Source organism: Podarcis cretensis (genome assembly GCF_951804945.1).
Source record: "Podarcis cretensis genome assembly, chromosome: 8".
Lineage (NCBI taxonomy): Eukaryota > Metazoa > Chordata > Lepidosauria > Squamata > Lacertidae > Podarcis > Podarcis cretensis.
Genome location: NC_137177.1, coordinates 17276328 through 17293597, shown reverse-complemented (window position 1 = coordinate 17293597; position 17270 = coordinate 17276328). Strand labels below are relative to the sequence as shown.

The 17270-nt window shown below is 44.2% G+C and overlaps 1 protein-coding gene and 1 pseudogene across 3 annotated transcripts in view; both read right to left on the bottom strand.

The window, feature by feature from the left end:
• LOC307221552 (interferon-inducible GTPase 5-like) overlaps window positions 1-2306 on the bottom strand; it is a 74315-nt gene extending 72009 nt beyond the window's left edge. The window contains exons 1-2 of one of the 2 annotated variants that reach the window (XM_079986180.1): window positions 2123-2306; window positions 1797-1934 (exon numbers count right to left, since the gene is read on the bottom strand). In XM_079986180.1, coding sequence (XP_079842306.1) covers window positions 1797-1906 — 110 coding nt within the window. In that variant the 5' untranslated portion in view covers window positions 1907-1934; window positions 2123-2306. Of the gene's footprint in view, window positions 1-1796; window positions 1935-2122 lie in introns of those variants that run through there. The other variant, XM_079986183.1, reaches the window with a different exon arrangement.
• Window positions 2307-12314: 10008 nt separating this feature from the next.
• The window catches only part of LOC307221563 (interferon-inducible GTPase 5 pseudogene), a 33273-nt pseudogene continuing 28317 nt past the window's right edge, over window positions 12315-17270 (bottom strand). The window contains exons 2-3 of the transcript XR_013844049.1: window positions 16479-16617; window positions 12315-14807 (exon numbers count right to left, since the gene is read on the bottom strand). The product of XR_013844049.1 is annotated as an interferon-inducible GTPase 5 pseudogene (transcript). The remainder of the gene's footprint in view (window positions 14808-16478; window positions 16618-17270) is intronic.

Here is a 17270-nt window from a genome sequence, read left to right as displayed (position 1 = left end):
GTTGGGGAGGGAGGCTGCGCCCATTACATTGATGATTAAACCTTAAGTGTTTTTAGAAAGATACAACAAAGAGTTATCAGTCTGAAGGTGCAGTAGAGGAGGGTCTGGTAAAAAGATGAAGGGGTTGGGGCAGTTTTATTTAAGTATGTTTTAAGAGCGCATCCTACCTTTAGACACTTTATGTAAATTCTGCCCCTGCTTGTCATTGAAGTCAGAGGTTTTCAACCTTTTTTAGTCCATGGCTCCTTTCAACAAGTACCTTCTTTCTGCGGCACCCCTGTGGGGCTCAGGAGCCCAGCTATATCACCCCTTGCCTGCAGAGCTGGCAGCAGCTCACCCTTTTTCAAACAACCCCCCTCCTTGCTAAGTCTTCCCTCAGCCTCCTCTCCCCTCTCCTTGGGAGTCCTCTGGGCAGCTGCTGATGCAGTCCCTGGTCTCTGATCTACTGTCCCTGCCTCCCCACGGGGGCCTGGGACTTGTCTGTCCATTCCCAACAGCAAGGCCTGGTGGTCTGGCTGGCTGGGCTCCCTCGCCCACTTGCTTGCTTACCCTGAGGCCCCGCTTCAGCTTCTGGAAACCAGCACCCCCTCACCAGCCCCAGAGGCACCATCCACCTGGGGAGCTTGTAGCCAGGGCTGCTGCAACAAATAGCCGTGCAAGCCTTTGGAGGAGGGAGGGAAGGAAGAGGGAAGGAGGCTAGTGTTGCCCACGGCACCCCTGACCATCATTCAAGGCACCCCAGGGTGCCTTGGCACACTGGTTGAAAACCACTGATTTGAGTAATTAATAACCACATGTGCCTAATGTGTCTGTATTCCCCCCCTCTCCCCCCTCCCCCAATGTGCACATTACCAGCTTTCCAAAGGAATGGATTCTGTTCTCAGATTCGGGAAAGTCTCCCCCCTCCTTCTCCCCAACCTGTGAAAGGACCAGACACAAATTCCTTGCCTCTTGATCCCTCAGCAAACCTTCCCCCCCCCTTCTCTCTCTCCCCTCCAAAGAAGTCACCTGGAAGGCTGCTGAGATTTTGTGTTGGTGTTGCTGAGAGAGGAAAGTGAGGGGGTAAAAAACCCTCTAAACAAACAGGGGGGGGAGAGAGCTGCAGAGGGGGAGAGAGACCCGCATTGATTTCAGTGCTGTTAGTTACAATTCTTTTCTTTTTTTAATATATTTTATTAAGGGTTTTCTTGTTTTACAGTGTAAGTGTAATGCCTCGTATTTTTTTTTTCCCCGTGTAACATTTTTACAAATTCATTTCATTTGTTGAGGCATTAGGGGGAGAAGAAAAAAGAAAAGAAAAAAAAAGAAAGGAGGGTGGAGGGAGGGGAGATGGATGGGGTCGGGGTGGGGTAGCGGTGTTTCTATTATGCTTAATGTATGTAGTTTGGTGTCAGCGTGCTTGTGTTGTTCACTTGTGTTCCTTTGGTGGTGAGAGAGGTTGGGGTTGGCCTAGGGTGTGATTGTTTGTGATTGGCTGTGGTGATCTTTGTTTTCGTGTGTGAGTGAGGTGGGTGGGTGTTTTGGATCAAGTTAGCCATATTGATTTGTATGCTGTTGGTGAATTCTTATAGTAGCACCAGCTCTGCTTGCTGCTCCCTGGATTTTTCATGTTATTTACTCTCTTTGCAGCGGGGAAGAAGGGTAGCCTTCTCCAACATCATTAAGAGTAAAAATAAATGATTCTGCCGCCCCCGCCTAGCTATGAGCTCAGAGTCTCCTTTAACGAAGACACGTTCAGAGAAAAACAAAAAACATCGAAATCATGAGAGCCCCAGGAGAAATGCTCACCTCCTTACCTGCTGCCAGTCCGGTTTTTTTTGCAGTAAAGCTCAGTTCCCTCTTCGGAGGCTTTGCTTGCTGGTCTCTTAGCCTTTTCTCCGTCCAACTGTCTTTCTCTCTCTCGCATTTATTCCCTCTCCCGCCCGATCGCCGCACTACTAAAAGCAAAAAAGAAATCGAAAGTACGAGCGAGGATGAGATTGCAACGCCTAGCCAGAGCCGCATTCCCCGCTAGAGGGAGCTCCAAGCAGCCTGATTGACAGCAGTGCAGCTGCCTTTAAAAGGGAAGGTCCCAAAGGCTCACTCGTGAAACTTGAAGCATCCGAGATGGTTAATCCTTTACCTCTGCCGTAGTTGCCTCTGTGCCAGTCTCAGCAGCTTCCACGTTTTCTGCATTTAAGCCCCACATGGCACTGATTTCAGGGGGTTTATCTAGATGACCCTTGGGTTTCCTTCCAGATCTGCGATTCTACGATCCCAGATCCTAGCGGCGCGAAATGTTTTGGCACCTGCAAAGAAGAAAACAGGACGGGTCCTATCGCCTGTATCAACTGCTTTAAGGTTTTATTGCAATTAAGCAGGACATAAATGCTGCGAAATAAACAGTGTTGTTCCACAATGCTTCCTTCATGGCTTGGATGCCTGCAGCTCACGGTCTCGTTGGTCCAACAGCAGCAACATCTGTACCATGATGTATTTATTGCTTTAAAACCTCTTCCAACAAAGCTTTATGTATAGAATGAGTCAGTGCTCATCATACTTTCTAACCCCTATTAACCAGGGCCAGTGAGGACAATCATGCAGGCACGATAAAATCTGCCCCTCACTCCTGATATTTGGGTAGATCTTCTGTAATTCAGAGCAGGGCTTTGAGTGTGGCTTCCCCTGTTCTGTGGAATAGCATTCCTGCAGAGGTACAACAGGAACCTGCTACCGGCACTTTCTGGAAAGAACTGATGATGTTTTCATTCCGACAAGTTTTCCCAGGTGGATGAATAGGTTGCTGCCATGAGTGTCTATTTAGCATTGTTTGGAAAAATATTTACTTTTTTCCCTGTGTTGTTTTAACTGCTTTTCAGCTGTGTTCATTGCATTTTGTACACTGCTTTTTGAGGATGATGATAATAATAATAATAATAATAATAATAATAATAATAAATAGAAGTCCTGATGAATTTTGCCGAGAACTTTTTAAAAAAGGAAATAGCCAACTTTTTTTGGGAAAGTTCTAACATTCTGCAGAGTGCAGAGCGTCTATAGAGCCTGCATGAGAAGCTGGCTTTGCAAACCAGGCAGGCAGGAAGGACACCAAACTCTCCTCAGAGTGATCCTAGACTGACAGCAAAGCCTGTGTCTTATCTGGCACCCTCAGCCTTAGGGGACATAATGCAGGGGGGCACCAGGCACGGGTTCCTTCAAGGGTTTCTACAGCCTCACACAGAGAGACTCGCCTTCCCTTCCCCCAGCTGGTCCTCCAGCTTCCTGCAGCCTTGGGAGCTGGAGCTCTTTCCACACATACACCCCGACTCGTCTATTTGCAGACTGGACAGGCAGGTAGCAGCTGCATCTGCAAAGCCAACTGAGAAGTGTCTGCAGGGGGAATTTCTTGTCCCACGCTCTGAGTGCCAGCAGTGGCAATTTTAATCTGAAATCTTTTGACACACTGTACTGCGGTAAGAGTTCAGACAACCAGTCAGGACCCAGCACAGTCCAAGAAAGGATTTACGAGGAGGACGAGGACCTACAGCGACCCCGTTAACTTTCGTTTTCTCAGAAATCACCTGTTTGAGCAGAGCTGTGTGTTGGGCCAGGGAGGGGGAGAGGGGAACTTGTAAACAGGATCTAATTTCTGCTCCAAGATATTAAAAACCCAAAGCTACTTTCCCTTTCAAGGTTATGCAGGATAAAAAGTTGCAAATCTGTGAGGAGAATCAGAACTTACAGGGATAAACAGTTCTGTGTGACGTCACCAGCAGAGCATTTAGTAACAAATACATGCCTGCACCAGTTAATTAGGCTTTTGTCGGAGATAATCTCAATGGTCCTTGGTGATTTAAAACTGCATAGGGGTTTTCAGTCGCTATTCGGGGTCTCCCATCAGAAGTATGTACCATACTTTTCCGTGTATAAGACATGGGGTTTTTTTTAACCTTAAAATAATGTTTAAAAATTGGGTTCGTCTTATACACGGATAGTGCACTGTACAAATTTCTTACTTTGTAGTCCCCCCAAATAGGGGGCGTCTTATACATGGGGGTGTGTTATACATGGAAAAATGCAGTATGTTATTCCTAGATCAAAACTGGTGATACATGGTCATCCCTGCTGATCTTCAGTGCACAGCTACAACAAGGCAAGTCTGTCTGTGAGTTTATTCACATTCCCATCCTATGGACCTCGACAGTGAAACCTGACAGGTCTGAGCAGCACTACATGTGAACCAATATAACATGCTTATGATGCTTTTGCATTCTCAGAATTTTCTGCAAGGCAAATGAGTCACGTGACAAAGGATGTGCAGGAGGCCCTCAGTAGACATGTTAGTGGCAAAAGGGCTCCCTTTAAGCAGAACAGAAGCACATGCTAATGCAATACGTTCACTGTCATATACACACACACACACCTCATCTATTTTGTTGCAAATAACCAGTGAGGTCTATGCAGAGACAGGGTTGGAAGAAAGAACCTGACACACTTCAGATATGAGGCAGAACCTTGTTGTCATTGCATTCTTACACTGTCTCCCAGCTCCACCTGGTATGCAGGCCGCCTGCCCGTGGACTGTCTTGCCAGAGTGGTGCATGCTCTAGTTATCTCCAACTTGCACTATTGCAATGCACTCTAATTGGGGCTACCTTTGAAGGTGACCCAGAAACTAGAACTAATCCAGAATGAGGCAGCTAGACTGGTGACTGGGAGTGGTCACTGAGACAATATAACACTGGTCCTCAAAGACCTACATTGGCTCCTGGTACGTTTCCGAGCACAATTCAAAGTTTTGGTGCTGACCTTGAAAGCCCTAAAGGGTTTTGGCCTAGTATCTGAAGGAGAGTTTCCACCGCCATCGTCCAGCCCGGACACTGAGGTCCAGCTCCAAGGGCCGTCTGGTGGTTCCCTCCCTGTGAGAAGGGGGGTTACAGGGAACCAGGCAGAGAGCCTTCTTGGTAGTGGTCAGATGTCAAGGAAATAAACAACTATATGACTTTTAGAAGATATCTGGATGCAACCCTGTTTAGGGAAGTTTTTAATGTTTGATGTTTTATTGTATTTTAAATATTTTATTGGAAGCTGCCCAGATGGGCGGGGTATAAATAACAAATCATCATCATTACTACTACTACCGCTACCACATCTGATGTACTGCAGATGCAGGTCTGGTTATGCAACCATGGGCATCACATGCCCTTATCAGTCAAATTTTCCTCACAGCACTGCTCTGCTCCCCCAGCCTATGGATTTTATCCAACATTTCTCATGCTCAGAGCACACCGGCTGAAATGAATGCACCTTATTAATTGGAAGGTTAAAAAAAATGGAAATTTCTACGATACTTTGCAAATATTCTACACTGCAGTAGTAGGAAGTGCAGACAACTCAGGTGCTGCTGAGACTGGCACAGAGGCAACAACAGCAGAGGTGAAGGATTACTTCCATGGGATGCTTCCACAGGTGATCCTTTGGGACTTCCCCGAAAAGGCAGCATCCCCGCTGGCAAACGGGCTGCTTGGACTCTGGCCAGAAATGCGGCTTTGGCTATTTGTTGGGATCTTATTTCATCCTCGCTGGCTACCTTCGTTTTCTTTTTTGCTTTTAGTAGTGAGGGTCAGGCGGGAGAGAGGGTATAAAAGGGAGGCAGAGAGAGAGCAGGATGAAGAAAAGTGTGAGAAACCTCGAAGCAAAACCTCCGAGAAGAGGACTGACCTTGGCTGCAAAATATTGGTCCAGCAGCAGGAAAGGAGTTGAACTTTTCTCCTGGGTCTAGAATGATTTCCATTTCTTTTTCAGCTTCTTTGCGTTAAAGGAGATTCTGATGTCCTTGCTTGGTGGGGGTGGCAGAATTATTGTTGTTGTTGTTTACCTTTTACCTTTGTATTGTTTTTTAACATTTTAACATTTTATTGTTATTATATTAATTATATTATAGCTGTTGTGATATTATATTATACTACCATATCATATTACATCCAGTGCTTTTTTTCTTAAAAAATGTTTAGGGGTACTCTCATTTGACCATTCAAAACCACCATTTTATAGTTCAAATCAGGGTAAATCAATACAGTAAATGGTCAGTGCAAAGAACATGCATTACCTCATATTACACAGCTCACAGCAGCTTCCACATTGGCATGAGGTTGTGTGCACTAACATCTTCCTGATTCCCTTCTGGGAAAGGAAAGGAAGCAGCCATCGGAGGTGGTAACAACAAAATGTTTAGGGGTATGTGTACCCCTGCGTCCCCCCCCCAGAAAAAAGCACTGATCATATCATATTATAAACAATAATATTATTAACAATGATGTTCTAGAAGGCTGCCATTTTGCCCCGTGGCAAAGGGCCTAAATAACATGCCATCACCATTGAGCAGAGCTGGTGCTACATTAAGAGTTTTAAGAAACTGCCCTGAAGCCAATGCGGCTGGTCTCCCTTCCGAGGGTTCATTCAATATTTCCCTCTGCAGAGCCCCCCCCCCCCAGTTGATGGATATTAAAACTACAAGAAAGCAGCAGGAACACAGCTGCGCCCCAGCACTTTTTGGCATTTAAAAATGGTATCTGTGAGCCACTTCTGATTAGAGAAACTGCATGGCAAGGGTTTGAGGCAGAGCAGAAGGTGCTGGAGGTTCTCTTGATTCTGGGTAGGTGCTGCCTGATGAGCCTGGATAGCTCAGTTGGTTAGACCATGGTGCTGATAACACCAAGGTTGCAGGTTCGATCCCTGTATGGACCAGCTGCATATTCCTGCATTGCAGGGGGTTGGACTAGATGATCCTCAGGGTCCCTTCCAACTCTACAGTGCTATGTTTCTACGACTTTCCCAAGTCGCCCTCTCGGGGCTTTCTGTGTCCTTCCATGACTGTGGTACCAAAGATGAAACTTCCCTTCCCCATGCACTTTAGTCCTGCTGCAAAATCGCCTCCCCATATCAATTCAAACAAAAACAAACAGACAAACAAAACCCCACTGATAACACCCCACACTTAATGTATCATGCAGTTAGGTCCTTAGAATGTCTTTAATTCTAAAAAGGATGTTATGCTCTTTTTTCCTCTGCTGTATTTCATTTATTTATTCATTATATTTATATAGTTTTCAGGACAAGATAAGGTTGCTGATAATGGGTTGTCTTCAACTAACATCTACTCAGAGTAAACCTATTGAAATTACTGGACCTTAGACATAGTTATTAATTTCAGTGTGTCTATGCTAAGTAAAACTCTCACACAAACATGTTTTAAGGGTTATGTGTGAATGCATGCACATATAGATTTTTGAGAGATTGACAACAGGCAGAATTCTTCACTTTATTGAAATACTACCAACTGCTGCTCAAACAACCCACTGGTAGAGACAGGCCCTAAGTAAATTGATTTTCCCACATAAACCACAGATTGTAACGATGTCCATAAAAGTGTGTGGAAAGGTATCGTTTAACTATTACAGTTTTCTTCCCTTTCTCAGATAAACAGACATGAGGAATCACTGTCATGGATCCTGCCGTAACAATAGAAACCTTAACAAAAGACCTTGTCTGAAGCGAAGTCTGCTTGGGATCAAAAGAAATTCGAAGCTGTTTTTTCATGATGAATTTTCACGAAAACTTTTTAAAAGTGGAAATACACAACAGATAGGGAGATGTGAGGAGCTGAACTTAAATATTGGAAAAATGTGAAACTGAGAGAAACGGAAAATAATAAATTTGCCCACTTCTCTCAGGAGATTTGCTGAGGGAAATACTTGCTGACATTCCCCCTTCTACACAAATATTAATGGGGCAGGAGTCCCTGTCCTCTTTTTCAACTCATCCCCCTCACATCTCCTCTAAAATTTGCTCTGGAAAGTTGCTCCCAGCTGAGAAGGTGTGCAAGTCATTCGCTTGGGTGAGGAGAAAACATGATGCACAGTGATGTTGAAACTGGAAGCTACTCATATCTTTCAGAAGAAGGATATTGACAAGCTGGAATGAGTACAGAGGAGGGCGACCAAGATGACCAAAGCTCTGAAAACCAAGCCTTATGAGGAGCACTTGAAGGAGCTGGGTATGTTTATCCTGGAAAAGAGGAGATTGAGAGGAGATACGATAGCCATCTTCAAATATCTGAAGGGTTGTCACACAGAAGAGGGAATAAGCTTGTTTTCTTCTGCTCCAGAGGGTAGGGCCTGATCCAATGGCTTCATATTACAAGACTGAACATGAGGAAGAAATAGTTTATTTTTTGGAAAATTCTAACATTCTGCAGAGTGCAGAGCAGCTATAGAGCCCGCATGACAAGCTGGCTTTGCAAGCCAGGCAGACCAGAAGGACACCAAACTCTCCTCAGAGTGATCCTAGACTGACAGCAAAGCCCATGTCTTATCTGACACCCTCAGCTTTAGGGGGACATCATGCAGGGGGCCACCAGGCACAGGTTCCTTCAAGGGTTTCTACAGCCTCACGCAGAGCTACTCGCCTTCCCTTCCCCCAGCTGGTCCTCCAGCTTCCTGCAGCCTTGGGAGCTGGAGCTCTTCACCACCCCCACCCTCCAACTCCCTCTCAGTGCAGGTGGGGCAGGCAGGTAGTTGCCGTTTCCCGTCTGTGTCTCTTGGGGTTTGGGCCTCTCTTCTACACTGGCCCCTGACAGGGATCCCCCCCACCTTAATATTGGGACACAGTTTCGCCAAATTCCCCTGCCTCCCGCGCACAAAGCAACTGTGTGTTTCCCAATGCCATTGACTTCCTTCTTTCCATGCCATCCTAGTCTTCCCTCTTTCTACCGAGTCAATCTGCATTGGTTCAACTGCTTGCCCCTGCCTGGATGGGTCGCCCATCCCTGGCGCAGAAAGACTTGGAGTGTGGCTCCTTACTAGCGGAGGCCCCCCAGCCCCCCTCTTTTCTAACGTCCGTTGCTCCTGATGTAACCCCAGCTGTAGGGAGGCTCTGACTAACTCGTCCAGCAACTGCATGGGTTGCATCTTCGCCATCTCATCCAGGATCGATGGGTTCAATTCTGCTCCATACATGGGTGCCAGCAGTCCCGTGTTCTGTCCCCAGACAACCCTTTGCATTAAGGAATTGAAAGCAGCCCAATAAGAGGCCGCAGAGTCCCCCGCTCCCTCCAGTCGCAGATTCAACAGTTATTTCTCATCCGCTGCATGCTCCATGGGGCTCTTGAACATTGCATCCATCTGTCCCCAGAATTCCCGCAGCTTTCCCAGCGTGCTGTGCTGGCCCTCCATTAAAGTGATGGCCCAGTCCTTAGCTGGTCCTTCCAGCCAGCTTATCAGATAAGCTATCCACTGTTTGTCCGAGCTAAATTTGGCTGATCTCACATCCAAAATTTAATTGGATTCCATTTTAAAGGCAGCATAACCTTCTCTGTCCCCACTGAATTTTGCAGGATGAACCCCAGGCCCCTTGCCAGCCCTGAGGTCCCTTTCAGCCTGTGTGTTCCTCCTTTGTTCATCTAGAGCTCCTGCTAGCGTATCGAGCTGTGATTTGAGTTGCCATGTGTAGCTTCTCAATTCTATTATGGGTCCGTGGGCTCTCCTGCCCCTCCCTCTGCTCCCCCAGCTGCATTCCCCACGTTCCGCACTTGCCTTTCCATCACGTTCTCTGTTGGCCTCCGGCATGAGAGAAAAAGTGAGTCCGGGCAACCTGTTATGGCTTGGTCTCTCCCACAAACGTGAGACGAATCTGGCTGTTAATTATTTCAGATTTATTGCTAAAGCAACAAACTAAGACGGAGCTTCTCTACTCACCGCCCTCCCCAGAAGATGGAGTTGCCCGGCTCAGCTCCTGCCCCTTCCCCAACACGGAAGCCCCCACCTTCTCTTCCCGTATCTTTCGTGCATCTCTGCTACTTTTGAAATCCTAAGAGATTTGGCAGAGCGTATTTCCTGCATTCCCACCTCTTGCCCACTATCATAGTTCTCACACATCTATCTGTCCCTTTGGTCAGAGCTCAGATTACAGCTGCTCTCCCCCTCCTCTCTGCTATCTGCTGTTAACTGTCCTCTCCCTCTGCCTGCTTCTTCTCCTCCTGTCAGCATCCAGCAATTGAGCTGGATCTGATGCACAGCGCAAGTGAAACATGTTCTTAAATAAACTGAAATTTGGCTAACAACACTTGGCTCTAGAGCCCCTGCTGCCATACGTGTCCCAAGTCTCTTTCTCAGTTGCCATAATTCTCCTCATGAAGTTCCATTTTCAGCACCACAGAAACTTCAACATGGAACTTAAGTCCCTTGCAGTTTGCTCTCAGCTATTCAGAAAGCCAAAGCAGTGTTGTAAATCAGATGGTGTTGGGCAGAGTCTGAGAAGTTTGTGCTCTGACTGATCGATCACATGGCCATGCAAACCTAAGGCTACCTGGGAGACGCTTTGCCACTTTTTGAGGGCTTCCAAGTGGCAGACTGAAGTGCTTGCTTAGTAATGTAGAAATTGCTTGCTGTTTAGAATAAAATCTTAAATCTTCTCACTCACTTGTGTTTTGTATTGCCTCTGAATCTCAGTTTAAAAGAACCACCTTGCATTTGGCAAGACAAGCATTCATAACATTGCCAACAGAGTACTAAAGAGCTGAGGATAAAACATGCTAATGGAGTATTATATTTTTAAGAGAGACCTTTATTCCAGGTAGGGTACCCCTCCTTTTCTTAGATTCCTATGTTGCACTGCTTTAATGAACAAGGAAACAAACAAACAACAGAACCAAGAACTCTGCCTCTCACTTTAGGTTTATCTGTGGCCTGTAAGGCTTAGCACCAGAAAGGCCAGGGTGAAGCTGCAAAGCTCTTTTTAAAAATGTATAAGCAAAAATTCACAAAACTCAGACACCTCTTAATTATTTTAAGATCAGAAATAACCTCCTACCCATGAAAATATCAAATAAGTATGGAGGAAAGTAAACCCACTTAACTTCCTCCACAAAGATCCCCTGGATTTAGGTAGGCTCAATCCAATTTGTAGGGTCTCCTAGGCTTGCAAATTTCACCCACTTTGGCCAAAAGGGGATTATTTGATTCCTCATTATAATGAATGGGGACACAGAGCTTTATTTGGTTAGAGTTGTCTGGAACCCAAAACACAGACATAAGCAGAGAGAGTACAGAGTAATTAATGCACAGATACTTGGTCACACCTAGTGAGTTTGAATGTGTTTTGCTATTTTTCAATAAAAACTATATTACTTTGTCTGTTTATTTGTGTTGGCAGCCAGTGGGGGAACATTTCAACCTCCAAGGCTTTAAGGCTGTAAGGCTTTACAGAAAAGTTGCATTCTGAGGAGGGATAAACTCATTCTACAAATAAGAGCTGGTGTTGCTGACTCCCAGCTTGATGCATAGCCAATGCATAGCCATTTCTTAGTGTAGCTGCTAGTAGTTGTCAGTGTAACCACCTCCGACAGCTGAAAAAACTTGGATTTTTATCTCAGCAGCTGGTAAAATCACACATGGACTATAACAATCTCAAAAACAATTGGCTAGTGCTTGGAATGAACAAGTTCAATGTGCACTAAATTAGTTTGAAAAACATCTGAACTACACGTGAAAGTAGTTCCCATAATTTCTGGGTAAACTGGACATGAATTAAGTTGGGGCAAAATGAAGAATGATTTCTGGCTCATCTTCAAGTTCATTGTCACTTTCTAAATGCTTTAGAGTATTTCTACAAAAAAAAAAAATTGCCAAGGGTAATTTGGATTAACTTAAAGTGAACTGAACATAAAGAGAACTGGTTTGTTTCATAAAGGAATGAACATGAATGGGAATTAGATCTTTTACAGACATGTTGAACTTGAACTAGTTCCAAGCTCTGATATGGACAGAGACCTGATTGAAGTCTTGTTTGTTCCGATGTTGTCGTCTCTGGTTTCTTTGTTTTCTCAAAAACCAAGAAAAGAAAAAACATATCCCTCAAAAACAAAACAAAAACAAAGAAAGAATAAGAAGCACCTATCTGGAGTTATTCGTGGCAGGAGGACACCCAAAACTGCCTCTACTCCAACTATGTTGAAGATGAACCAGTCTTTCTATGTTTCATAGCATTCCAAAATACAAGGAAATTTGTGGGTATGTGTATGCTTATTTCCAGAGGAAAAAACCCTCCCCAAAGGCTCAGGCTTCCCCTACCCACCCACCCAGCTGGTGAAGAAAAGAAAAGATTAATCATTACAACAAGGAGGCTGAGAGAAAACAGGCTTGTGGTTCAGGTTAGGAAAATTAAATCTGGACTGTTGCCTATAGCTTTCCCATGCCTGGATTAAGTGATTTTTTTACAACTAAAATTAGAACAGCTGGGGAAATAATTGCAGTATGGAGGATTCAGAAAAAAAAACATTTCCTAAAATTTTAATATTTATAAGTTTATTGAGATTAAGTAAATAAGGCAAAAGGAAAGAATGGCAATCAAAGGAGGAAGAGAGTACATTAAAACATTTTTAAAAGCAGAAATAACAAAATAACCATAAAATATACTAAAGACTACCGAACTATATAGTATATTTTTGCATGGATAAGCATGTCTCGCAGGATCTCACCCAAGACGATATCTGTGTTACATCTTGTTTAATTTCAACTGCTTCAGATTTTGATATCTCCTCATTAAGATCAGTAACTTTTTGATCCAGGGCTGTAATTTTAAGATTCACCTTTGCTAAATTATCCTTCAGACATTAATTCTGCATCACAATTTACTTAAGTGTATCAGCAACAGATGTCTCTGAAGCCATGTGTCTCTCTTCTTTTCATTTTGCCGCTGCAAATTTGCTGCATGTTGGAGGGGGAGACATCCATCGCTTTAACACTGACAGGTAGGAGATAAGAAACCTCTTAACAGGACAAAAATTGCCCTGGCAGGCTACTGATTAAGCGTTGTTACAATAGGGCTGCCATATGTCTGGGATTCGTCTGTTGGACGTAGTGTCCAAGCAGAATTTTTGAAAATTGGTAAAAATGTCTGTGAAATGTCAGAAGTGTTGATTTTTTGGGGTGAATTTCCTTTAAAATAGCTCAAAAACGTCTTTTGTTTTTGGGAGAGTTTGTCAAAAAAAGCTCATCAACTTTGCCGTCTCCATCTCTATAACTTTGCCCCCCCCCCCAAATAAGCGAAAAGCTCTATAACTTTTGTGTTCAGATTTTCACTTTGCGAAATACAGTGGTACCTCGGGTTAAGTACTTAATTCTTTCCAGAGGTCCATTCTTAACCTAAAACTGTTCTTAACCTGAAGCACCGCTTTAGTTAATGGGGCCTCCTGCTGCTGTCGCGCCGCTGGAGCACGATTTCTGTTCTCATCCTGAAGCAAAGTTTTAACCCAAGGTACTATTTCTGGGTTAGCGGAGTCTGTAACCTGAAGTGTATGTAACCTGAAGCGTATGTAACCCGAGGTACCACTGTATGGCAGTGCTACAAGTGCTGAGCTGAAGAGTAATAAAGGAAGCATGCTAGGATGCCATCTTGCAAGACCAGAAGTCGAACTTGTGAATGAAGCAATTGGTTGATGCTGTGGTAGAAAGATGAGATAATGCATGTTGTACCTGGATGTCTCTTCCCAGGTAGATGTATTGGCTGTTTACTTGCGTCTCTTGGGCTCAGCAGCCTTTGCCTGAACTTTCTCTGCATCTTTCACAGCATTTTCCAGGAAATTCTTCAGCAAGTAGAATGTGGTAGCAAAAGAACTGCCCCCACCATAGAGAGACCCCAACACAGGTATGCAATCCAGAATCAGCTCTGCCCCTGTGATTGCTCCCCATATTAGTGACCTCTTCAAGAGATCCATGACGAATTCTGTTGTGATCATACCAGTGCTTGGGGTATGTTCAATAACAGATTTCAACTCCTCAACAGGTTTTCTCACACGATTTGCTAGTATATTGAGGGAATCTTCATCCAAGCCAAAAACTTTGCAGATTTGGCTCATTGTCGAAACCACAATGGCAATGTCACAACTAAGCGAGAGGCTTGGGAGAGGAATCAACCCAACAGAACAACTCACCATGGCTGATTTCCATATCAGGCTCTCCATAGAAGCCTTTTTCTTTTTAATGCTATCTTCTGTTAAAATTGGAAGACACATAATCAAAACATCTCTCTTGATTTCATCCTGTTCCTGTTCAAAGGTCTCTTGAAGCAGGGGGAAATCATACTTGTTGAAATCCCACCTCGATATCAGAAAGACCCTTGGAGAAGGCTCACCTAATGCCTTCAATTTATCATAGCAATCTTTCCGTATAATGTCAAGAGTCTTCTTCTCAGACTGCATCCTCTCATAGATGTCCTCCTCACTGATGCCTTCTGACTTCCAGGTGTTATCTATATCGACATCCACTTTGTTGCGCACATAGTAGAATTTCTTCTTATTTTTCTGGATCTCAAGAGCCAAATTGGTGTCATCCTTAGTGAAGCGTTCCGAGGAGATGATGATGAAAAAATCATACTTGCTGAAATTGACCTTTGTTAGGTATTCCTCTGCATTAAATTCATTTGTTCCAATTCCTGGTAGATCCCACATTTTGACTTTGGGGAATGTGGGGTGTGAATATTCTTGTGGCACCATTGTTGTTTCTGTCACCCCCGTCTTAGCTGCACCCTTTTCCTGATCTTTCATTCCTCGCAGGGCATTGACAAAAGATGATTTCCCGACACCACATCTTCCTGTGATGGCAATTTCAAGCGTCATGTTATTTAATAAATTTAACAGCTGTTGAGCTTCAGCTGAAACGACTTCAAATGGTTTTTTCTCCAAAGCAGACTTCATTTCAGCAAGGTCTTTTTTTAAGGTTTCTTTTGTTAAGGCAGGATCCATGACAGTGATTCCTTGTGGTTCAGTTTATCTGAGAAGGAGAAGAAAGCTCTAATAGTTAAATGATATCTTTCCACACACTTTTCTGGTCATCTTTACAATCCGTGGTTTATGTGGGAAAATCAATTTACTTAGGGCATGTCACTGAGACTAGTGGGTTGTTTGAGCAGCAGTTGGTAGTATTTCAATAAAGTGAAGAATTGCGCCTGTTGTCAATCTCTCAGAAATCTATATGTGCATGCATTCACACATAACCTTTAAAACATGTTTATGTGAGATGTGGCTCTTTTTTGAACTCAAATTGTTCATTCCTCTAGAGCAGGCATGGCCAAACTTGGCCCTCCAGCTGTTTTGGGACTACAACTCCCATCATCCCTGACCACTAGTCCTGTTAGCCTGGGATGATGGGAGTTGTAGTTCCAAAACATTTGGAGGGCTGAGTTTGGCCATGCCTGCTCTAGAGATTTGACTAAAGGAAGCATTTACACACAAACTAAGGATTCCTCTTTTTTTTTTTTTTTTGGCTAAAACTTTGGATAAAACACTTAATAAATAAATAAGCCAATGCACTGTGCATATCCCTAGTATATTCTGCCCAAGCCTTGTCCTGCCACTTTCACAAAAGTCACCATAAAATGAAGAATATTTTTAGAAATGTCACCAAGGGGGAGATAAAAAAAGGAGTCAAAGGGTAGAAATAAGTGATGCAGAAAGAGCCCAGAAATATTCTTAAAGGGCAATGCTCAATACTGGGGGAAATATCCACATTGGGTTCTTGTCAACTAACCTTTACTCAGCGATGACTCATGACTCACTGAAATTAATAACCATGCCTAAGATCCATCAATTTTAATAGGTCTACTCTGAGTAAATGTTAGTTGAAGACAACCCATTATCAGCAACATTATCTTGTCCTGAAAGCTATATACATATAACAGATAAATAAATAAATGAAATACAGCTATAGGAAAAAAGAGCTATGAGAAAGTCACAGAATCATAGCATTGTAGAGTTGGAAGGGACCCTGAGGATCATCTAGTCCAACCCCCTGCAATGCAGGAATAGTCAGCTGGTCCATACAGGGACCTGCAGCCTTGGCGTTATCAGCACCATGGTCTAACCCACTGAGCTACCCAGGCTCATCAGGCAGCACCAACCCAGAACCGAGAGAAGCTCCAGCATCTTCTGCCCTGCCCTGCCTCGAACCCTTGCCACGCAGTTTTTCTAATCAGAAGTGGCGCAGATACCTTTTTTACACACCAGGAAGTGCTGAGACGCAGCCCTGATAAAGCGGGTGGGGTCATGGACTGCATTGCAATGCTAACAGACCCCTTTTATTAAACTCGGGCGCGGGGGGGGGGAGAGGGGGACACCTTTATAGCAGCACGAGCTCTGCTTGCTCCCTGGTGATGACATGTTATTTGCCGCGGGGAAGAAGAGCAGCCTTCTCGAACATCATTGTTAACAATAATATTATTGTTAATGATATGATATGATATATGATATCACAATAGCTATAATGTAATGGTTAATATAATAACAATAAAAATGTAAAAAAAAACAAATAAAAGGTAAACAACAGCAACAGCAATTGTTTCTGCCACCCCCTCCAAGCAAGGAGCTCAGAGTCTCCTTTAGCGCAAAGAAGCTCAAAAAGAAAGGGAAATCATTCTAGAACGAGGAGAAAAGTTCAACTCCTTACCTGCTGCCGCACTTATATTTTGCAGCCAAGCTCAGTCCTCTTCTTGGAGGTTTTGCTTCGAGGTTTCTCGTGCTTTTCTCCGTCCTGCTATCTCCCTCTGTCTCCCTTTTATACCCTCTTCCTCCTGATTGTCACACTACTAAAAGCAAAAAAGAAAGCGAAGGTAACCAGCGAGGATGAGATAAGATCGCAACAAATAGCCGAAGCCGCATTTCTGGCCAGAGGGAGCTTGTTTGCGCAGAACTGTGTTGCTGGCCAGGCGTGGGGAGAGGAAAACTTGTAAACAGGATGCAGTTTCTGCTCCAAGATCTTTACCCATCTACCATGGCCACATTCTCACCCTCTCCCCACATGGCATTTTAGAAGGCCTCATCTAAAACCATGTATCAGTATGAGACCACCCCATCTTCTCTGATCTTACACAGTTACACCACTGCTTGTACTAGTGGCAAACAGAGAATGACAACGAGGCAATGAGCCTCCATTGGTCTGTCATCTGAAGGAAATGCACTGTGCTAAAGTTCTCCTGAGCTTTCTACCAAGCAGCAATGAGGCAAACATGGAATTGGAACCTGGACCTGGGGCACAGACTCACTTGACATTGCGGTGAGCCTCAGGCCTGGAAAGGGCGGAGGCTATAGAAAATCATAGGTAGTCAGAGACTGTGTCAGCAGCAGTAAGTAAAAGCTCATGTGACACGAGGTAGACGTGCGCATGCCTGGCTTTGTGGCAAAAGGTATACAATCAAATAAGAGATGATGCAAGCTGCAGAACACCACTATATAAGGGAAT